The sequence below is a fragment of the Chelonoidis abingdonii genome, chromosome 2 (genome assembly GCF_003597395.2).
Source record: "Chelonoidis abingdonii isolate Lonesome George chromosome 2, CheloAbing_2.0, whole genome shotgun sequence".
NCBI lineage: Eukaryota > Metazoa > Chordata > Testudines > Testudinidae > Chelonoidis > Chelonoidis abingdonii.
The window spans coordinates 243639986-243664141 of NC_133770.1; the positions used below are offsets into that span (position 1 = coordinate 243639986).

The window sequence follows — 24156 nt, forward strand, 5'->3', positions numbered from 1 at the left end:
CTGAAGCCTGTACTTATCTTTTTAAGAATATGCTTAAAGTTAACCACATGCTTAAGAGTTCTATTAAGTTCTGGTATTTCCCTGAATAGGGTCTAAATGATCCAAAGAGCTTAATAGTCTTAAACCCTTCCTAGCCATTGCAATCTGCCACCACTTCCCAATAATCTAAATTTTAAAAAACCGCTAAAGGTATTGCAAGAGACCAGTAATGCAAAATCGTAGACAACATGTAGAATGATGTCCAGACCTGCCAAATGTACTAAATACTCAGAGCTGTTATTGAAGTTGATACAAGTTGTAGGTTCTCAGTCTTTCTTACAGCTCTTGCTATTGAAAAGCATATGATGTGTGGATGTGGCTCTCCTTCTCCCCCCCCCCCCCAAAAAAAAAAAAAGTATATGGAACTAAGTTGCAGTGATGCCACTGAGAAATCGAAGACCAGGTAGTAGTTGTATTGTAGCATGTGGGGCACTAGCATAGCCTAGCTGGTCCTCAGACAGCCTAAAAATAGAATTGTCCATTTCCCTTTTTTAAATCACTAAAGAAAACTCTTGAACTGTTGATTGTGTAAGTTAGATGAATGCCTCAATCAGTAGAATGTTGAACACCTTTATAACAGTGGTCTGTTTAAAATGACAAGAGCAGTGAATTTAACATCCCTTGGCTTGAGGGTGTGAAGTAGAAATCTTATCTTGGTAGAACTCTTACTCTTGGTACAGCCAGCTAGTGACTCTCTGAAAATGCGTTGTTCATTTTTTTTCTAAAATCTCCAGTAAACTTTATATATAAGAATGTTAAGTTATAATTCAATGAGGAATTCAGTACAGTAAGTTGGAGCTGCCAGCAGTCTTTAGTTATTTCATAGTCAAACACGTTACTGTTATCAAACCTTCATTCAACTGTAATAAAAGAAGGAAGTACAGGAGATTTTACTGATTAAATGCTTACGTACAAAGATACATTCTCCTGGCAATAGGCGTATCCCTCCTGTTGACTGTTCAGTGATGGTAAAATCACTCTTTTTATAATAAGGCATATAACACAAATCAATGTTTGTATTGCTGAATGCATTGAGCAGGAAGAGCAGGCTGCCTGAAAAGATCCTATTTGCATACAAATACCATGGTGAACACTAGTCATAGTGAAGTGGCTTTAAGGTATCTAAAACTTAGACAACCTCTGCAATTTTTAATCTAAAGATTATCGAATTCTTGAAAATGCACAGTCTGTTACGTAACACACAATTCAAAGGCCTCATTCACTTTAATATTAATGAATAAGTTTTTCCATAAATTCTTTTTTAAAAACCTCACATTTTTAATGAAGAAGAAAGCTGTCAGAATATCATGCAGAGTAAAATAAAAAGTTATGCTGAATGTTTGACAAGATGACTAAGCTTTATGGCAAGTTTTGTCTAGGAAAAAATCTGCATTAAAAAGTTAGTCTGCATTCTTGTTTGCTGAACAGAGCATTCTGAGCTCACTCTTATCTAACAGAATAAAACACCCACATAAAATTCCTTTCAGAATAGTTAAGGGAATACGTAAATTAAAGAATCATAATAGTAATTGGAAACTGCTTGACAAAAATTAAGACTTTCCAATATTTGGTGATAGATAAATAAAAATATTTTGCATCCCAGACTGGTTTGGATACTTGCTACAAATGTGTATTAATGAGGGTGAGAGACTGATAGCTTCCTCAGACAACTGTCAGTGCAGCTTTGCAGTACTTTTGCTAACTGAAGCCCTGGCCTCTAGATTATCTATAAACAATAGTATATTTAGTCACTTGATTTTCAGCCAGGACTTGAACCTAATTTTTATGAAAGAGAAGGAGAGTACCTATTAACTCAGGACAGTACTGAGTCTGTGGAAACTCTTCAAGAACTGAGTTTTGACACTTGAATCAATATATGTTCTGTCTTCCTCACTGGCAAATGTATCTATGTGAAACAGCAACATGAAGGTAGTACACCTCTACCTCGATATAACGTGACCCGATATAACACGAATTCGGATATAATATAGTAAAGCCGTGCTCCGGGGGTAGGGGGAACTGCACACTCCGGTGAATCAAAGCAAGTTCAATATAACTCAGTTTCACCTATAATGTGGTAAGAATTTTTGGCTCCCGAGGACAGCATTATATTGAGGTAGAGGTGTAGAATAGCTGTTGTGGCAATTAGAGGATTTATCTTCATGTACTTATGTTGTTTCAACTGTGGTAGAACTCTGTAGTCTAGGCCACATGCATTTAGCCCTTTCTGCTCATTTGAGAACTGTGTGATGAGTGGAATATGGCTCTAAAGGTATGTCTACACTGCAGCTGGGAGCATGCTTCATGGCTTGAGTAGACGCCTGTTCCTCTACTTGACCTAGTACGCTAAAAATAGTCATGTTGCTTGGGGTAGCACAGGTGGTGGCTTCTGTACCCAGGAGGTCTGGGTAGAGTTGTACTCAGGCATCTAGCCTGAGCCACTCCACATGTTACCCTGGCTATGCTGCTATTTTTAGCGCACTAGCTGGAGGAGAGCTAGTACATATCTACTTGAGTATATTTCACAACTCAAGTACAAACCCACCTGAGAACCCCTGGGCACATACTTGGGTGGCTAGCCTGAGGCGCTGTCCATGCTAACCCTCCCCTTTCCCGCTACATTGCTGTCTTTAGCATGCTAGCTTGAACAGAAGTAGAGTGTCTGTCTACTTGAGCTGAGAAGCATGCTACCCTGTTGCAGTATGTATATGTATCTGAATCAATACTAGCTAGATGGTATCAGAGGGGTAGCTGTGTTAGTAGCTAGCTAGATAATACATTGAAACACACAAGTTATAAACTATTAGTTCAGTAGGGCTGAGGATGAATGGATGTCTTTGAAATCCTGTGGGTGTCCAAATAGAGCAAGTGAATACAAATAATATATGTAATGAGTCCTAGTTAAATCCATGATTCTTCTCTCCGCTTTTAAATCCAATCATAGCAAGAAATTGTACTGGCTAATATGCTTGGCAATTGAGCTGATATGCTACACGTAAACAGAGGTATCCCTCTTTTTAAACTATTATAAACTAAATTATATTTTTCAGTAAACTCTAACACCTATTCTGGAGGCTGATGCATTGACTAGAATATGCATACCACACTGCAGACTGTTATTGGGCAGTGCAGTGACAAATGTAATCTAATTGTTTGCTCTTTACAGTTTTAGAGTTAATAATAAGCAATCTTCACTTCATGGCAGTGCAGGCTACTAGGACCCTCTGTAGACCAAGGGTATGTTTACGCTACAGAGTTAGCCTACACTGTAATGTGGATATTGTCCCTAATCCCTCTCCCATGTGCACACAACAGTCTTCAACCCAGGCTTGATGGTATTTTAAACCTAGTTGCCTGGCAGGGCTGGGGGTATAGGTCTGAGGCCAGATTCAGCTTTAACCTGTGGGGTTAATTCCCCACCCCAACCCCCCGCCTTTTTTGGGTGCAGGGAGTGTCGATGCAGGCTAATCAACACTGATGCCAATAGTTCTTCAGAGTCTTCTCAGAATTCTCTGACCTCTGTTTTCTGCCCCTCTACGTACTTGCTACTTCTGCACCACAAGTCATCCTACAAAATTTATGTACGCCAACCTGGTGTACATAATGTACATCTAGTACACGGCCTGCTACATTATTACTATTGTGGTTCCATAGCACTTGAACAAAGATGCCAAGAAATTATTCTCTCAGTAAGCTGCCAGTTGGCTGAATGCTGACAACAGTAGGCTAGTGGGCCACTGTTGTGAGGTTGATAAGATCCAAAATTTAGGGAGATGCACAATACCTATTCAAGAAGCTGGCAGCGGACAGTATTCACTGGATGCATCTGAGTGCGGGTTAAAGAATCAAATTCCTGAAGTCTAAAGCTGGTCTGTGGGTCCAGCTGCCAGAGGTGGAAGGTGAGGAGTTAGAAGGCAATATCTCTGGTTGTTCTGTGTTGCTACATCATAGTTCAGCAGGGTGTTGGTTTGCCTGCCTTTTAGTCAGCAATGCAGGAGGACATTTCATGTAGGAGCAGCTCCAAATGATCTGCCAGGGTTTTAGACAGAACTAACTTCCCATGCCTTCTTTTGTAGCTTATTAAACCTCTGCAGGCTTTAATATTCACCTCAGTCACCTGGTGACAAAGGATCTCCAGAGCATAGATGGATGGGTGTTTATCTGGAACAGGTGTTTTCTTCGTTCTAGAATTGTCAGCGAATTGTCACCTTCTAGTGTCACCACTCCCAGAAATGTTAAGACCATCACTAGTAAAAGATCCCTGGCCAGTCTACCCACACTCTGAACCTAGAAAAAGGCCCCCCTGCCCCTTTTTTTAAAAATACTTATATATATAATGCATTTGCCATTCTTTTGTCAGGAGAAACAGGGATGTACCAGCTTATGAGCGAAGAAATGGAGAAGGGTGCATGCCAACAAGATAGAAGTTGTAACTTTCCCCTTGCTAGTATAGTATAATGAGATGCTCAACTGGTTCTCCCGATCTTCTCTGCTTACCTCCAGAAAGTGCTGAAGGTGATGGGGTCTCTCTCAGTTGGGGTGTGTGTGTGAAATGTTAGAGGAAAAACTGGGTTTTATTAAGAGGAGGAAATTCACTGCTATGTTTTCCTGTGGTATTTGTGTGTAAACCCAGGGGAATTGTCTTCTAGAGAGGAAGAAAATAAGAGTGAATAAAAGAAAAGTAGAAAAGTGTGATCTAAGACAAATGGGAATCTGAATACATTAACCCCACATAAACCTGAGATAATACTCCCCCACACCCTCATCTAAAAAGAATCTCAGGAAGGAAAGAAACTTCTGGAGTCAATTATGGTCTCCACTCAAAGTAGAAAAAAAGTAATCATGTATGGAACAGAATATGGCCTAGTCATATTTTATTCAGCTAACTATTAGTTTCAGTCTGAGTATTTACCTGTACTTTACCAAGAAGAGAGAGCTGCTTTCCACTGTGTCTCATACATGCCTTGATTTACACAAGATCACAAGAAACTGAGCTCTTTAGATAACGTCAGGGCACCTATGTATGAATGAGCCCACAATAACACACACATCCTTACATTTTTCTCTGTCTAAATGCTTCTAATTTTCCATCCTTTCCTCTAAAAACCACCCTGCCTCAAGTAAGCCTTCTAATACAGTGTATAAGAGATTTAGTTTAGGCAGACTTTGTGTTCGGCTATCATAGATATGACATAATTACTCTTATAGTAGGTAAAGAATGGAAAATTGACTAATGGTTGTAGCAAACTAATACCACCAGTTATCTACGATTTGAATAGAACTACTTATCTTATCTCTGCTGTCTCCCCATTGTAAAGAGCTTTGTGGGACTAAGTTTTGATTAAGAAAACTACTTAATTCAGTTTCAGTTTGCTTCTGATACATTGCACATTCACTTACTGAACACAAGAAAAGCACTGTAGCAGTAGAAATGGTCGTGAATATCAATTATACTCAAAGATCTCAATCTAGAGGAATTTTTGTAATTGATCATTACATGATCACATTAGCTATCTTTTGTATTTAAGAGTGGTGTATTTAGACCTATTTATAACTAAAGATAGTACCAGGGGAAGGGAGGGGGAGGAGTTAATAGTTTGAAGCAAACTCTGTGCTTGTTTGAGACTGTCTACTCCATAGTCTCTTTTTTAAATGACTAATCTAATAGTAGTTTGTCAGATATCTGTTTCATATGGATTTAATCTTGGAGAGACATAACTTTGACACTTGTATCTCAGTTCAGTAGTGTCAGTCACGTTCTGAGCAAATGCTGTAACCCATATTGATACATCCATTTTGGGGGTAGTGGGAAGGAAAGAAATGTTAACCCAGTGTATGTGAAATAATGGTTAACTTCTTAGAACTGTCAATGTTAAAACAAGTAACTTCAAAACAAAATTTCATGCAGAGTTGGAGGAAAATTATTCATATATTTTTGTCTTAAATATAAATAAAAGCATAGACTAAGACCAATAGTTTCTATGCTACCACAAATTCTTTTGTTTTCCATCTACTGACCTTTACTTTGTTACCTCTAGCATCTGAACCTGGACAAACTTGCCCTATTTTCACCTCATCAGCAAGCATGCTTAATGTTGGCGTGGGGGTGGTGGTGGTTTTGCTTGCTTGCTTGTCTTCATCATCATAGACTTCTTTTTAAGTTCATCTTGCTCTTTCATGAGCTTCTGGTTGCAAGGCAACTGTAACAATATTACTGTGCATGTATGTTAAGTATTAACTACTGTTGCAGTTCAATATTAAACGAATCCCCATGGTTTCTGAACAGTGGGTTTTTTATGTGAAGGGCAAATGAAGCTTTAGTGAGAAGTTGAAGGTTGTACTGCCTGCTAGGAGCTAAATAACTAAGGGACTTTTGAAATAAAACGTTGGGAAGCCTAGCTTTTCTGTTCTGAATAGAAGGCCCTGTGTCAGACACAAATGAGGGAGATTTCTAGAATAGCTTCCTTTCATATTTTAAAATAGATGCCTATTTTCATGAAGGTCTGGCTTGAGGAAAAAATCACATGAATCTTCTGATGCATCCAGATCCCTGAGAGCAGAAACAATCTATATGTAAATCAGAGAACAGTATAAATTAACTATTTCAGATCAACAAAACTATCCATTCCAAATTGTGGTTCAGAATTAAAAGATTTTTATCAGGCTTAGAATCTAAGATGATCATCACAATAGACTAAACCGAGAAACCGTTGAATTTCCTCAGTCCCTTAAAATGGTCAAGTTTTTGTGATGAAGTCTCTCTGATCAAACAGTTCCAGGCAGGTATTGGCACTCCTTGTGAATTGAGTCTTGGATGAAGCTACTGGTCTATCGTGCACAGACAGTTTTGCCAGGGAGCTGAAAATTACAGTCTTAGCAAATGGAAGCATCCGTTGGAAAGAGTCTAACACACTAAGCAAATTCAGGAATCCATTGCTGTACCTGCCTCCTTGTCCACACTTGATCATAAATCCTGGACTAGGTTCAACAGGCTACTCTCTGGCTAGACAAGAGTAGCAGCAACCTTGCACCAGCTTGGCATCCCTATGCTGTGACTGTGGCGAAATGTCGCAGACAATAACTTATGTGATGGAAAAGCGGTGTGGGTGTAAAGAGGTGGGGGGGGGAGAGGGGAGGGAAACAGACTCTAAAACTGTCTGTTTCAACACTTTGTACCAGGTTTCTTTTCACGGAACTGCTATTTGGCCGACCTTCTGTTCTACTTTCCTAGCTCTGCTTACTGCTGTTGGTGCCACATTATCTCCCCCAACTCTTGCTCTGTCGTGCGCTCTCCAACTCACACAGGTCTCCAGACACCTCAGTTTCGACACAGTTGCCATTCTTATCCTAAAATTTAAACCCCTCTGTAAATATCTTGCTACTAATGAAAAATATTATCTTCTGCGTATTCAAAAAGATATGTTGATCAGTTATTTGAAAATGTTACTATGTTTTCATAGCTCTCCATACATTAAACTCTTTCATTTGGTCAGTTTGGATTGGAGTCTGTTAGGTAAAAAGATTTAAAAAAAAATAATTAAAGCCTTGACTTCTATCAATATATTTCAGTCAAGCTGCAATTTTGGGATGTAGTTTGATTGCTATGAATAAATAACTTCCTGTGTGTTCTCAGCTGTTTTTGGGATGGCTCTAAAATTGTAGTCCAGTAAACGAAGTTGGATTGAAATTACAAAATATATCTAAAGAAGCTGTCTTTTTGAACAAATCATGCTGTAACATCATAGTTGAAAACATTTCCATGTTTCAATGACAAGCCCACTGATTATTGTCTTTTTCACATAGTCAGTTTATTCCATAATCGAACGTGTAATACAGAGCTGGTTCAAGAGAATCTGCCTCTGCAGGCTGTGCCTCATCAATTGGGTACTACAGCTGCTAGGCTAGAGATGCATTCTCTCTCTTCACCCTCCATGGACAGCTGTGCGGGGAGTTGGGTTAGTTCTGTTGAATGGCTGTGCATAGGAAGTATGTCTAGAGATGGTTGTTTGTTCATAAAGGGAGTTAAGGTGATGGTTTCCTGTTGTGCCTAAGGAGGCTAAAACCTCTGATGTGCCCCATTTCTCCAGGATCTTTGGTTATTCATTCCAGAGTTCAGTCTACAAGAAGCCGCTTTTACTTTGCACCATGTAGCATTTAAACATGAGTAGCTAACATATCATCTGGTCCTTACTGAGGTGAGGTTCCCTGTGGCTCCACGCTTGGTGGAAATTTCTAAATCAGACCTGTCTTATTAGACTACTTTCAATTCTCAGGTTTGGCTGAGCTGTGCTTAACACAGACCTTTGAATCAAAAGAAAGGGCTCCAGCTGAAGATGGAGCCACTCAGTGTCTACTTTAATTTACAATGCTGTCCAATGGGCTATTCTGACAGCTGAGAATAGGTAGGGCTTGTCCACATGGGTAAATTTACTGACATTACTAGACTAATAGAACTATAGCAATATGATTACACAGCTATAGTAATGCCGGTAAACTTCCCTGGGTAGACAAGACCCTAGAGTAAAAAGCATAATCATGCTCCTTTCCTCTAACCATTTCCCTTATATGAGGGGGCTGTAAGGAGCTTAGTAGTATGGAACTATTGTGTCACTCAGATTCCCCGACCTAGGGAGAATTCCTGCATAGCTGTAAAACCAGTTTAACCAGCTCCTTTGTGCTGCCAGAATGGTGCAAAGGGGCTGTTATGCACTTGAAAGAAGAATCAGAAGTTATGAAAACTTCCACTGTATTGTAAAGCCCCTTTCCTAAATTTATATTTGCTGAGCTGGTGCAGGCTTTCTTGCTCCTTTTTGATGAAATCCAAGACAATTTTGTGTACATGGTGTGACATGGACCTCTTCCCACTTTGCACGTAGCATCCATTGTCCTGAACTTGCTTACAGCTAACATTTTGTGATGCTTAACTTACTACTTTAAAACAGTTTTATTTTTTAATTTAGTTTTGGATTAATTTTCTCAAACATGATATTTCTTCATATTCTGATTTGTTGTACGTTAGACTAATTTGTTTTGACACTGCAGCTGCACTGCTCTTTGTGTTGCACAATCTTTTGAGTTTTGTTTCATTAAGAGCACCAAGAATGGAACTAAAGAATTTGGGGAAGGGGAGAGAAGAAGTGCTAGGCTGTTAGAAGTTAATTTGCCGTAAACCAAAAGATTTGAAAACAGATTACTAAAGCTATGAAACGACATGTAAATGCTTGTTCAGTTTCACACATTTGTCTAATAAGTTATTAAAGCTGTGTGCAAAGGAAACAAGCATTGATTTTTAGCTTGTAGGGATCGTTCACGCTCTTTCAGTGATGTATTCAGAAGCTATGAGGAAGCTGCTTGGAGAGCAAGGAATTGATTTAAAGAATCCATAAAAATTAAAGTTGGGAAAAGAGCTGTTTAGTCAATCCCACTGCTAGTGCTGAGGGGTTCATCATTTCAAGTGGGTCTTTCATCAGCTTCCTTGGTGAACTATTCTACAATCTAGAAAGTTATCTTAGATTCTTTCTAACTCGTTATACAAACTTGGCTAGTTTAGAACATATTACTGATTGACAGAAATCTTAACTAAAGTTTATTTTTCATAATCACTATCTCAGCGTGCCTGCTCTGATCCACCACATCATGCTTAACTTCATTCTATCCACTGTTCTGTGATCATCAGTGGATTCATATTTAGTGTTGGCAAGTCTCATATTTGGTGTGGCTTTTATTAAGAGCACCAGCTTTGAGTCACATGAATATAAGAGAATGGTATTTATTTTTTTTAAAGCTACATTTCTAACCATCCTGGCTGCAAAGGGAAAAAATAGGGGCGGGAGAAGCTCAGAAAAGCAGAATGCAGTTAAGCCTGAGATCTGTTTGGCTCAAGTCATGTGATTTTTAATAATCTTATGGGGTTTTTGGTTTTGTTTTTTTGCAGGACTTGACTCATGACTTTTGAATGCTTTAGGCTGGCAGTACTGCAAGTCTCCTGTAGCTTAATATTTTGTGGAGAGCTCACATGTACCACTTTTGAAGACCGGTGTGGGCTATACTGTCCATCTGGGTCTCCCAACTTCAGGCACCAGGGCCACCCAAGAGGCACATAATACTCAGTCCTTTGCGCTGCATTTAGGATTTGGGACTAGGCAGGAAAAGACTAAGGATCAGTGAAGTTAAGGCAGCTGTAGCTCAGTTGGAAACAAGGCCTAGTTGCTTTCGATAACCAACAGGAATAGGAAACTGGGGACCAGAGCATGGAGGAGGCTGCACTGATCACAGGTATAGATTGTGCCAGAAGCTTAGAAAGGTCTTTCTTATTTGGGGACTATTCATGGCCCAGGAATGAATAACTTCATATGGGGACTCTTTTCCTGTAGCGGGGAGAGGCTGGAAGGACTAATTGGTAGGCCTGTAAGAATCTATCCTGACAAACACACTGATTCTAGAAATTTGTGTCCCTCCATTAAGCTGTGTGGTCCACAACTTGTGATATATGGTTTTTAACTAGATAGGTACCCAGCTGCTGCAGATAATCAGGACATGGCAACATCTGAGAATCCTTTCTCTTTCATCTATGCCTCGCAGCTTACTTCAGGATGCTAACTTTGCAAGTGACATCTGTGCCTTCATTTTGATAAATTATTGTAGTGTACTATCTTTCAAATACATTCAAAAACTGACTGAGGCACAGTACAAGTGCCGCCTTGTTGAACAGACTATTTTAGTATGAACATATGACCTTGGTGTTGTAGGATTTGCATGTGTTGCCAAGTAGCTTCAGGATGGTGTTACTTTTGGCTTATAAGGCCCTTAATGGTGTGGGACCTGCTCTTTCAAAAGACCACCTCTCCCTATGTAATACGACTTCAGTTCCACTGGTGGAGTGTTTGGTTTCTAGCTGAACAAGTGAAAGTGCATCTCTAACTGTCTATAATGAGGATTGCAGTGGTGGTGGCGGTGTTGTCTGTCCCAGGATATTAGAGACAAGGTGGCTGAGACTTTTTTTTAAATTGGACTAACTTCTGTTGATGAGAGACAATCTTTCAAGCAGCAGAGAATCCTGTGGCACCTTATAGACTAACAGATGTTTTGGAGCATGAGCTTTCGTGGGTGAATACCCACTTCGTCAGATGAATGTAGTGGAAATTTCCAGGGGCAGGTATATATATGCTAGCAAGCAAGCTAGAGATAACGAGGTTAGTTCAATCAGGGAGGATGAGGCCCTGTTCTAGCAGTTGAGGTGTGAAAACCAAGGGAGGAGAAACTGGTTCTGTAGTTGGCAAGCCATTCACAGCTTTCAAGCTTTCAATCTTTCAAGCTTCTTCAGAGCTCTTCAGTATGTTTCCCAGATCTGAGGAAGAGCTCTGTGTAAGTTTGAAAGCTTGTCGCTCACCAACAGAAACTGGTTTAATGAGGATTGTTAGTAAGGTATACTCTTATTTCCTCTTGGTCCAAGATAGGCCAAATCTGACCTTGAGGACATGCAGCAAAAACATCTATATTCTCAGATTTTGAGGGGAAGTAACATAAGAATAGCAGAGAGTCCTGTGGCACCTTATAGACTAACAGACGTTTTGGAGCATGAGCTTTCGTGGGTGAATACCCACTTTGTCGGATGCATGAGCATTCGGCATCTCATGCTGCTTTTACAGATCCAGACTAATATGGTTACCCCTCTGATACTTAACATAAGAATGGGCTTTTTGAGGGTGAAAGAACTGTTTTTAGATGTCTGTTACTTTCCTTGACTATATACTGGTGAAGTCACTGGACATTTTGTATTGAGGCATGCCTTTAATATAATAAAGGTGCTTAGATTCCCCCGCCCCCCCCCATGGTGCAATAAATATAGATATATACATTTCAGACTCTAACATTACTTATGGATACACCCTGATTGTTACACTGGTTTGTTAAACTTTTTGAAAAATCATGTGCAACAGCCAGTCCATTGGAGAAGCCATATCACTGAGTCTTAGATCACATCTACAAATCTTCTACTCCACCTATCAAACGATACACCCTTTCACTACATTGCATGGTGAGCTACAAAAAAAAAAGGCCAGAAAAGTCCCCCAAAAGGCAGAAGCATGCTGGCTTCAAAGTGAATGCCCTTTTCTTCACCAACCCTTCCACTATATACCAGCAGTTCTACTTCCACTCTGTATATGAGGCTCTGCAGTTCTGTGGGAACATGAGATGAGAGCAGTCTGTCCAGGTCATTTCCGAATGACAGTCTAGACTTCTGAATGAAAGCTGATGGTGGAACCAGCTCTAATATCCTTGTGAGGGGTTTGGGGCAGCTGTCCGTGGGGACCATATGGAGCATGACTCTCATAAGGAAGAGAGTGGAGACTCGGATTTTTGGAAGCAGTGAGCCTCAGTGCAGAGATCAAAAGGCATCTGCAGGTTTTTGAAAGGAATAAATCCAGTTTGCAGCAGGGGTAAATTCTTCCCTCTGAATCAACTTAAGAGGAAGGTTTAACGGAAATGAGAAGTCTACATAGGATGTGTGTAGCCCAATGGTAGCAGTTATCACTGTCCACACAAGCTATTGGACTCATCTTTTAAAAGGGGACACTACACCAGTTAAAATGTACAACAGGGATATGACAGCATATGACAACTCAAAACATACAGATTACCTAAGCTAACTGTTTCAATGACTCTGAACTCTATTAGCTCAGCTATTGCATCTGTTTTATTGTATGCAGTGTAGTTGTAGCAGAAGTTGGTCCCATGGAAGCTATTACCTCACCCACTTTCTATCTCTATTTTTATTGTAATCATGGGCCTTCCTTGAGCTGAAAACTTTACGCAAGCAGAGCTTTGGAGGAAGCAACAGCAACATGTAGCTATGGCTTTGCTTTCAGCCCATCGTAATGAGCCTCTAGTTAATTGATACAATATAGATGGTTTCAAATCTCTGGTGTGTTTCTCCCAGTTCCCATCCACTTCAACATTGTAAGATAATAATTTATAGGACACCTCTTCTGGTAACTTAGTATCAGAGGCTAGAACCCACACTAAAACAACTGTACCCTCACGATGAAGCCTGTTACACTTCAGACCAGAGTGTCCTAGAGCAAGCGGTTCTGTTGCCATGCAGCATGGGAAGAGAAATTGGAACTCTGTGTGCCTGGCACAGATAAGTCTGGCAAGTGAACTGAACTCTTGTTTCAAACTCCATAAGAAGTTTACTGTGGTCTGCCATGAGGGGAGGAATAAACAAGAGGGAGCTCACTTGAGACTTTCTGGGGGAAAAATTAATTATGTGGCTGAAACAGAATCTAAAAGACATATAGTAATCAACAAAAGAGGCAAGGAGTCGGGGCTGTGTAATCTTCTATCACTTGCCAGCTGTCCACTGAAAATGTTCTTTTGTGTGGAGTTGGATTTGGATTAGTCATTTAACACCTGCAGGCAAAAATGTAGTACAAGAACATGTGAAAATTGTTGAAGCAAAACTGTCCTGACATCTGATTAGAAAATGCAGACAGCCTAAGAATGGAATTAGATGGATCCAGCTGTAGTTTTATACTTTAATAAAGTATGCAGCTGACATCAATTAAGTAGCAAATACTTACTGGGGCTCTTAGATCCAGGCTCAAAGCATATAAGTTTTATTCTGGAAGTTTTGTTTTTGAGGAAGACTAAAGCAATTTTGAAACCATCCTCAGTGGTATTGACTTGATTAGAGTAATGGCCCTGCTAGAGGTAGCTGGTGTTGAGATCAAGAATTGTTGGTATGATTGTCATTGGACCTGGTTGTTAACCAGAAATGTGCTTCTAAAAGTATTAACTTCCTCTGTTCTTAAATGCAGCAACCTCAGGTAGTTTTAAGAACACTTTGATCCAGCCTATTGTGCTAGAACTTAATGTAAATCATGACTGAAAGAGCATTTTTATTAAAATATTGTATCAGTAGTCTGTTTTGGGTTTTTTTGTAAGTGCTGTTGGACATCTTGCTATTTAATCCCAGGCAATTAAATTGCTTTATCAGTGAGACTTTAAATTTTGATTCTTCTTTCTTTTCAGATTAGAAATGTGTGACTGCTTCCAAAACAGTTATTGGGTAGTTAAGTCTTTTAACATGTACAGAGTTTACATTAGCTTTGGGGCACAATAGAAGATTCAGCCCAGAGTCTGAATCCCTTGACTTATGTTAAATCAGATCCCTTAATGTTTTAAGATTTGAATAGCATAAGTGCAATAATTTTTGTAAAATTTGAAGTGGGCAAAAATCAAACATGCAAAGCTTCTAGTTTAAGTGAAGTTTTACTGCTGAATTTTGAAACTCTCAAGTCTTACAGTTTTCTTAAGGTTGTCTGCTCTTGTAAAATGCTCAAGAAGATAATGAGTAAATCAGATAAAAATCACAAGAACCTCCCAACTTACAAAACACCTGGCCAACAGGCAACTTCAGTTGGTAACTTTCACTAGTCTTAACACAGCCATGGTGTAATTAAACACTTTCCTTTCCTTTTTATAAAATTGACTTCCATTGTAGGGTCAAACTATCTATCTTTTTTTTTTCCGGGTAACTAGTGTCTTGTAGAAAAATAAACATGTCTGAGTTGAACTGATGCTTTAACTTTAGGATTTCTCAGGCTATAATCCTCTATGCCCTATTGTCTGATGTAAAGAACATAGTATAGTTTTTTCTGTTGGCATTAATTTTGGAAAAACTCAGAAGTTCAAAATCATGTGTAATCATCCTGCATCTGATGCTGAACTGGAATAGAGGTTCAGAATGACTAATGCTTTATTCTTACAGTAATAGACTTGTATGCACTCTTTCTTTCATGTTATAGACCACTAAAGCATTCCTTCCCAAGATGCTGGAGATGAATCATGGACACATTGTGACAGTTGCAAGTTCCCTGGGACTGTTCAGTACTGCAGGAGTGGAGGTTTGTTTAACTGTGTTAGTAAAGATTACATGTTGCTTTATCACAAATGATAAATACCTTCTGTTGTCAACAATGTAGCGTAAGTAGGTTTAGAAAGATTAGATTTTTGTCAGTAAATGTCAATTTCACTATACACACACAACCTGATGGAAAGATATTTCCATCGATATTTACCAAAATTTACAAATAGGCAAAGTAAGAAAAACACTGCTTGAGAAATTATTAGTGTATTTAAAGGATATTTACATTGTGTATTTTGACATGTGATGTTTTATGTTTTAACAGTTTTATAAAGCTTTAACTTTGTTTTGAAGCTCAGCATTTACTGTCATTATATAATTTTGTCTGACTGCTGCCAGCCAATTTCCTCCAACTGTGAAAATTTAAATCAATGAAACCCACAAAAAATGCTTTAAAGCAAAGCTCAGTATTATCCGTTGAAATTATCAAAACAATAAAACGGAATTCTGCCCAACCTAACTTTCATCCAATGAAAAAAATTACATTGACTTTGATTTTTGCCCACTTCAATTTTACCAAATGCATTCAGAAACCAAGAGCAAGTCTTTGATGTCTTAGTTGGAAAATAAACAACTTTATTTAACTAGCAAATTGAAAGAACTAGCAGGAGTCTTGTTCAGTGTGAGCCTATACGCAATTTTCACATCTGTGGAGTACGTTCCTTAGAGTGACTGTATGCAGCAACCACTGTCAATGCAGTGCATAATCAATCAGCAAATGCAGTGTTCTAAAACATTATAGTTGGATGGCTACTAGTTTGTCGTTAGCACAACGTATATGCTTGTTGGGTACAACACTACTCTGCAAATGTGGATGAGGGTTAAGCATAAGTGTCTGAACGCTACTCTTGAAGCTTTTAGGCCAAGATTTTCAAAAGTGACTATGACTTTTTTGGGTGCCTACTCTGAGATATCCTAAAGGGACCTAATATTTCAGAAGTGCTGAGCACCGACCTGGAATCGGAACACTTTAAGGTATGTCCGATTGGGCACCCAAAACCACTAGTCAGTTCTGAATCTTGGCCTTTTTGCATAATGTGTTGGTGCATCAGAATAGGCAATAAGACTTTTTGGTGTAGTGCAGTTGTGTGGGAGCCAAGGAACTGGATCGCAACAAGCATGAACTAAACCCGTGCCATTACAATCCATTGCAAATAGTTCTAGTCACTGAAAATTCATCCATGTTGCTGGCAAAACACTGGCAATGCTCTAGTGTTGTTCAAGCTTTTCTAGGGCTGGCCTGGTTAATACCTGTGAATTGCAGAAGTCCCTGAATAGAAATAAAATCACTGGTGCGAGCGTGGTGGTAGTCCGGTATGCCATATCAGGAAGATATTTATAGCTAATACAGAGTATCGGAAAGACACAGGAGGAGTCTGCCCCCAGCCTTCCACGCAGCTGCATCTCCTGAGTCCTCCTGCCTGGGGGTCTGTACTGCAGAAATCTCTGGCACAGTGAGAGGAGAACAGAATTTCCCTCCAACCCCCAAGGTAACATGGGATGGATGTGGATCATGGGGAGGGGTCTGGGTGCACAGGGGCAGGGAGGAGTTATGGAGGAGCTCACGTGTCCCTCCCATGAGTGCCGCGTACCAGTAAGAAATGATTACTACTTGCATCACTGAATAAAACGTAAATTAGCATCGCTCTCAAGACTTTGTAGATTATAGGACCCTGTCTTAGTGTTTCCAGTGGATCCATATGGCCTAGGGAGTATGCTTGCTTGAACTGATCAGCACTCAAGTATCTCTCTACTGGATTATCCTAATAGAACCCTTAGAATTGAAGCTGTGTACTAGGTAACTCTTGGACTTATATCCACACAACACCTCTGGGATAGGAAAGCTATATCTATTTTACAGTTGAGAAACTAAGGCAAAACGTAAGTAACTTGCCCAAGGCTCCATAGCAACTTAAGTAACATGTTAAAGCCAGGGTTAAAAATACAGTAACGCTCTCTTAACGTTGTAGTTATGTTCCAGAAAAATGCAACTTTAAGTGAAACGATGTTAAGCGAATCCAATTTCTCCATAAGAATGAATGTAAATGCGGGGGTTAGGTTCCAGGGAATTTTTTTTTTTCCATACAGTACAGTACTATAGTTGGGAGGTGACCCGGCCTTACCCCACACAGGCACAGCCCACTGGCATTGGAGACAATGAGGCAGACAAGGAGGCTGAAGGTGCTGTAGATGAGGAGAAGCACATTGCGCAGCAGCAATGGCAGCTTCCCCTACTCTGCAAGCACCAGAGGCAGGGGGCTCAACCCTCGGCTCGCCCACGCCACCCCTTCACCCAGACCCCCACCCTTAACCCACCTCTTCTTCCCCCCCATTTACTCTGCATGCCGCGTCCTTGCTCCTTCTCCCCCTCCTTCCCGTCCTCCTGCCTGCAGCAATCAGTTGGCTTGCGACGTTCAGGAGGGAGGGGGAGCCTGGGCGCCGAGTCCTCACTTCTCCTCTCTTCCTCCTCAACGCCACAAGCCAGCTGATTGCCGCGGGCAGGAGGTGGGGGGAGGATGGGGAAGGCGTTTATCCGCAGGGTCTGCTGGCGGGCGGGAGGTGCTGTGGAGGGGCCATAGGGGAGCTGATAGCAGGGTTGCCAGCTGTGGACAAAGCAGGCAGCCAAACAAAATTATAGCAAAGAGAGTAGTTATTAATCAGAGAGTAGTTATTAATGGTTCCTAATCCTGCTGGGAAGATATAACAAGTGGAGCTCCGCAGGGGTCTGTTTTGGGACCGGCTCTGTTCAATATCTTAATCAACGACTTAGATATTGGCATAGAAAATACACTTATTAAGTTTGCAGATGATGCCAAACTGGGAGGGATTGCAACTGCTTTGGAGGACAGGGTCATAATTCAAAATGATCTGGACAAATTGGAGAAATGGTCTGAGGTAAACAGGATGAAGTTTAACAAAGACGAATGCAAAGTGCTCCACTTAGGAAGGAACAATCAGTTTCACACATACAGAATGGGAAGAGACTGTCTAGGAAGGAGTATGGCAGAAAGAGATCTAGGGGTCATAGTGGACCACAAGCTAAATATGAGTCAACAGTGTGATACTGTTGCAAAAAAAGCAAACGTGATTCTGGGATGCATTAACAGATGTGTTGTAAACAAGACACGAGAAGTCATTCTTCCGCTCTACTCTGCGCTGGTTAGGCCTCAACTGGAGTATTGTGTCCAGTTCTGGGCACCGCATTTCAAGAAAGATGTGGAGAAATTGGAGAGGGTCCAGAGAAGAGCAACAAGAATGATTAAAGGTCTTGAGAACATGACCTATGAAGGAAGGCTGAAAGAATTGGGTTTGTTTAGTTTGGAAAAGAGAAGACTGAGAGGGGACATGATAGCAGTTTTCAGGTATCTAAAAGGGTGTCATCAGGAGGAGGGAGAAAACTTGTTCACCTTAGCCTCTAAGGATAGAACAAGAAGCAGTGGGCTTAAACTGCAGCAAGGGAGGTTTAGGTTGGACATTAGGAAAAAGTTCCTAACTGTCAGGGTGGCTAAACACTGAAATAAATTGCCTAAGGAGGTTGTGGAATCTCCATCTCTGGAGATATTTAAGAGTAGGTTAGATAAACGTCTGTCAGGGATGATCTAGACTGTATTTGGTCCTGCCATGAGGGCAGGGGACTGGACTCGATGACCTCTCAAGGTCCCTTCCAGTCCTAGAATCTATGAAGCATTGCACAACTTTAAATGGAGCATATTCTGTAATTGAGCCAGGATGCAAGATCAAAACAATGTTAAGTGAGAGGACATTAAGTGGGGAGTTACTATAGGGAGTTTCTGGCTCCAGGACTATGTGCTCTCAGAACGTGACTCTAAAAGTAGTGTTACTAGCTACTGTGTCTCTAGTGTCTTGTTCTAACCTTTATTTTAAACAAACTGCCTTATCCATATAATTTACTGAATAAGGCCACTTAAATACACTTCAGAGGTCATCTCCTTGATATTTAACTCAAGTTTGTCTGTTTTCACGGAGTTCTTGTGTTAAGTGCCCTAAACGTAACATGACACTTGGGTTGATGTGGCTGTGTATTCAATGCACATCTTTCATCTTGTCGCTTTGAAAATAGATCTACACAGAACCACATCAAATATGCCTTTCCTTTTAATACTATTTACTCTGTTACATCATCACCTTTAACTTCGATTGAAAGGATAAAAGGATAGGCCCATTCAATCTGGTATACTCTTCTTTGTGGTACAGCCTTATTTCTTCTTAATTCATTGCCTACACAGGATTATTGTGCCAGCAAATTTGGAGCTGTGGGTTTCCATGAATCTTTGAGTCATGAATTGAAGGCTGCTGACAAAGATGGCATTAAAACAACCCTGGTCTGCCCTTACCTTGTAGACACAGGAATGTTCAGAGGATGTAGAATCAGGTGAGTAGACCAACTGCATATTCTTTCTCTCTTCCTCCTGCCCTCCACACCACTGGAACTCTAGTCTTAATCCTCTAATTCTGAGCATTTTTTATTTAACCCCCCCCCCCCCTTAAAAAAACACTGAAGTTTGGGATTGCAAATTAATAGGAAAGGGAAAAACAGTTAAAATGACACCTGCAGTACCTTTATTCATGTAACTCCTCTCGGTGTGGGGCAGTAAAGATGGGTGTGAGGTGGGGACACGTGCACTTCAGGGTAGGTGCTGATGATGAAGCATATGTCCAGTGACTGACTACTGATTTGGGGAATCTCTTACCAGTAGTGTGTAGAGATATGTGTCAGTTGTGTAATGTACTCTTGTATTTTGCCTCCCGAATCCTGTATTTTGCCTGAAGTAAGATGTTACTCAAAATACATTTATTCCAATACCAATAAAATTCTAGTGATTAAAGGTATTATGGGCAATGGGTCAATATGGCAATAGCTGATTTGCTGTGTGATCTTGGATAAGTTGAATTGCTTCCCTCGAATTTAGCTTCTGTTTTTGAAGTAAGAATTATACTTGCCCCCCCCCCTTTTTTTTTTTTTAGCACTCTGACGTCCTGGGTTGTAGTGCTACACAAATATCCATTATTTTAGCCATAGTAAATGGTGTTAATCTCTTGAATGCATTTTCTAACAGTAGTCCTGGCAGGGATCTATGCCAGCAAAATATTGATATTGTCTTTACCTGAAGCAATCTTTCATACATGCCACCTACACTAAAATTTAATGAGTTTCCTAATATTGAATTAAAATGGCACTTAATAGAACAACGTGATCAGATTATATGTATTGTATGTAGCTTAAATCTATAAGATTATCAATGGTCTTTATAATTAAACAAAGCTAAACTATTAATACAAAATCATTGCAAAGTTGCTGCTACTTGAGTTTTTAAATAATCTAAACAAGTGAGCTAACAAACTGTAGAACTAGACCAACTCTGCTTTAATTATTAATGAAGTCATCTATCTACTTTTGTCAACCTATGTTAAAAATGAAATCTTTCAGAAAAGAAATTGAGCCTTTCCTCCCACCTCTGAAACCAGACTACTGTGTAAAGCAGGCTATGAGAGCTATCCTTACAGATCAGCCTATGATTTGCACCCCTCGCTTGATGTACATGGTAACCTTCATGAAAAGGTAACTTATGAAATACTAGCTACTAAGCACTTCAGGCAAATGTACAGATTTAAATCCAAAAAGCTTAGTTAGAGGTCGGTTTCCCTGGAGTTTTATGCACAGATCTCTCCCTTGGCTCACAAGATCACTTTCCACAGCATGAGCGCCATGGATCTAGGGACTTACAGGATGAGTTCCCTTTTCCAGAAAAGCCTGAGGCTCCACTAATTTCCCTGCAGCCATCTTCCACACTGTAGAACCCCATTTATGAGTGAGTCCTGATGTAGTTGCCAGCAGAAGAATCTGTAGCAGACAAGCCCCAGAGTCAATGCGGAGGCCCTAGGCTCCTGCAGATTCCCTGGGATTTACACAATCTTGTAGGAGAGGGGGGAATCTGTAAGTAGAACCTGCTACTCGGTCTGAAAAGGCAAGAGAACAAAACCTTTCCTTTCTCCCCACTCAGTTGAGTGGTTTGCTTTTTTTATTTTTTAAGTAGGGGAAATCTGTTCTCTGTAGCTAAGCTGGCCATTCCAGCACTGGGGTTTCCTCTCTATATCAGAGGCAGAACCAGACCAATTGCTCATAAGGAGCTGACTAGATTCCACCCACTTGAACAACACACCATTAATACTGATTTTTGGCAGCTCCACAGCTGATCTATTCCTAGATTTTTATTCTCCAGTATGCAGCACATAGGAAGTGTGTTTAAAACTTGGCAAAATTCTCTTTTCAACCCTTTCTTATTGCCTCCTTATGAGGAATTTGGATCTAGGCGTTTGAGGGTTCTACTCCATTCATAACGCAGCAGCCCCTGATCATGGTGGACAGGCACACCCAAGAGTCCAGGAGGTATTTTTGTTCCTCAGCACCACATCAGCCCTTCTCAGGAGAGAGTCTGTGCCTCTTCTGGCAACAAGTTGGAAGCTTTATCGGCAACTCCTTTAGAACTGACTGGAGCTGCAGCATGCTCAGTGACTTCCTCAGAGGCTGCCTCAGTGCTCTTTGCACAGACAGTGCTCCATGCAGCATCAGCAGCCAGATCAAAAGCTCTTCCTGCTGTCTCCCATTCAGCACTCCAGCTTTCCAACAGGGAGATCAAAGGCCCTCTCAGCAGCTTCTGGGCAATCCATGCCCCAGGCAGCAGCAGTTAGATCAAAGGCCTTCTTCCAATGTTACTGCATGAGTAGTGCTACCAGCAGCAGCAGAACCTGCATCAGCAACATCTACCTCCCAATGCTCCAGCAGTGGAGGAATTGAATTCTAACAGCTCAGATCCTGCTGTGCGCCTCACTGGTCCCAATCCAGCAGCCATTCAGCTTCCAACAGCTTACTTGGCACCTACTGCAGAACTAGGGCTTCTGGTTGCTATGGTAATACAAATATGTATGAATGGAGAGGGAGGAGTGTGGAAAGCCTGCTTTCCTCCATTGGAATTTTCCTTGGAGAAGACTGAGGTGAACCTCAGTCCTCCTTGTTCTGGGGTACCTTCTATGGGAGGCCCGAAAGATGGGGATATGGGTGGCGACAGACAGCAAGTGATTAAACTATGGAGTTATTGCACATCTATATCTCTACAGTTGGGAGTTTTGTGTCTCTTAAATGTACAATGTCATCTTTTGCTAATGCTGCTTCGAGGGGAGGCTTAGATTTTAGCAGGCCTTTTTGTTTTTAAACAAGAAGGTGATAGGCAGCATGGGCTAGGTCACAAAGAAGGTGTAGGGGTTCCATGCTAAAGGCTTGGAAAGGAGTAGGAGAAGAAAGAGTCTATCTGTGTAGTTTGAGCTGACTTATATTTTTATTCTCTTCATAAATATCCTAGTGAAATGAGACACAAATGTTTTGCCCCTTAATAGGCCAGAAATGGCTAAACTATGTCTCCATAAAAGTGGTCATGATGCACAGTAAGTTTCATTCCACTGCCATATAACAGATTTATAACCTCTCCCCTTTTCTTCAGCATCCTGCCCTTTGAAGCAGTTGTGTGCATGTACCGGTTCTTGGGAGCAGACAAGTGTATGTACCCTTTCATTGCTCAAAGAAAACAGGCTACAAACAACAATGAAGCGAAAAATGGAATTTAACACTGGTTTGTACGGACTGGCATTTGTAGCTGAATATGATCAAAAATGTTACATGACTGAGTTCTGAAGTGCACTTGCATCTAGCTCATGCAAATGTCAGCATTTTACTGTGGCATTCTCTTTGATCTTAAACCTGTGTATTGAACTTAAAAATCAATGTTTTTTTTTTTAATATGCTGTAAATAAATTGACTATCGAGTACTTGGAAAATGTGATAGGTAAAGTGAATTAAAAATGTAGCTACCACCATTGTCCTTTAGACTGTTACTGTATGTACAGTAAAGTTATACTACTTTTTATAGAGATGCACTGTGTGAAATCTTTTCCTCAGACTGCCAATGTTTAAACTCTGTCTACAAATAGAATATGCAGTGTTTCAGAAATTGCTTTTCCTTTCTCTGTATTAAAACAAAATCATGCAATTTAAACTACTCCTACGCATGACTTTTTTTAGCAAATTCAAGCACTGATTATGAATGCATCTTTCTACATGTTAACCCAAGCTGTAAAGGACCCATGGCTGACCTGTGGTTTAATTTTTATGTAGTGACTGCATGCCTTCTGTGTTTTAAAAAGGAATTTGTAAATCTCCAATTCAAAGGCAAATAGATGTCTTTGGAATATTTTCAGAGCAAAGCTGTATTGGGCATCTTGATTTTCTTTTTCCTGAGAAATGCGGTCTGTGGTTTAAACCATCTAACTCTTTCAAGTCACTTGACCTGAAATGTGCTCTGTGTTCTGTCCATCACTCTGGATGGCAGACTTCTGCCCTAATAAACTACATTTTTTTTCTTCCTTCTTAATCTTCCTTCCATCAGCCCCACTGCACCCGCATCACCACACCCTCAGAGAAAGTTATATTAAATTTCTGTAGCTGGGCTCTTGCCTAAAATACAAGGCAACTCCAGAGATCCAAATTGTTTATGTAAGTTCTGGTTTTGTGCCAACTATAGCAAAAGAAAAAGAAAATAATGCTTAATGCAACTTTACATGTGGAATATGGAAGGGTGTAAAGACTTTTTTTGAAAGTTGTATTTGCATTGTAGAACAGCAAATGACATTTTTACAATATTTTTTTGTAAAGCAAACAATTTTGTGCCTTGAATTTGGTAATTTGTGTATTTAGTGAAACATTGTAAAAGTGAACTTCTACCTCTGTATCTTAATGTAAACCATCCACTTGTAAATTACTATCAAACAAATTATGTGATTACTTTTTTAGAATGTCTTGTTAAATAGTGACCAATGTTTGTTTATTAAAGTGAACCACCTTTTACTTAAACCGTGATTGGGATGTTTCTTTGAATGACTTATTGATGTTACAGTACTAACTTATTGATATCAGTTACATGGCCTTTGGCATCAACCTAGTTCAAATAATGAACAGTTACTCATTTCCTGAACTAACTTTCTGCATGTTGTAGAACTTGGTGGTACAACCCTTAATGAAGGTCATGAAATTCCTGCCTCAGTAAAGACTGCAGGATTAGGCCTCTGGTTACAAGGTTTCAAAGCAATCAAATCACTCTTTCATTAACTAACTGGTT

At 40.2% G+C, this 24156-nt stretch overlaps 1 protein-coding gene across 2 annotated transcripts in view; it reads left to right on the forward strand.

Annotated features, from left to right (window-relative positions):
* Window positions 1-23891, forward strand: part of RDH10 (retinol dehydrogenase 10) — a 42043-nt gene extending 18152 nt beyond the window's left edge. For both annotated transcript variants that reach the window (XM_032784744.2, XM_032784745.2), the window contains exons 3-6: window positions 14850-14948; window positions 19216-19361; window positions 20418-20549; window positions 22486-23891. In XM_032784744.2, the coding sequence (XP_032640635.1) occupies window positions 14850-14948; window positions 19216-19361; window positions 20418-20549; window positions 22486-22609 (501 nt within the window). In that variant the 3' untranslated portion in view covers window positions 22610-23891. The remainder of the gene's footprint in view (window positions 1-14849; window positions 14949-19215; window positions 19362-20417; window positions 20550-22485) is intronic.
* Window positions 23892-24156: the final 265 nt, after the last annotated feature.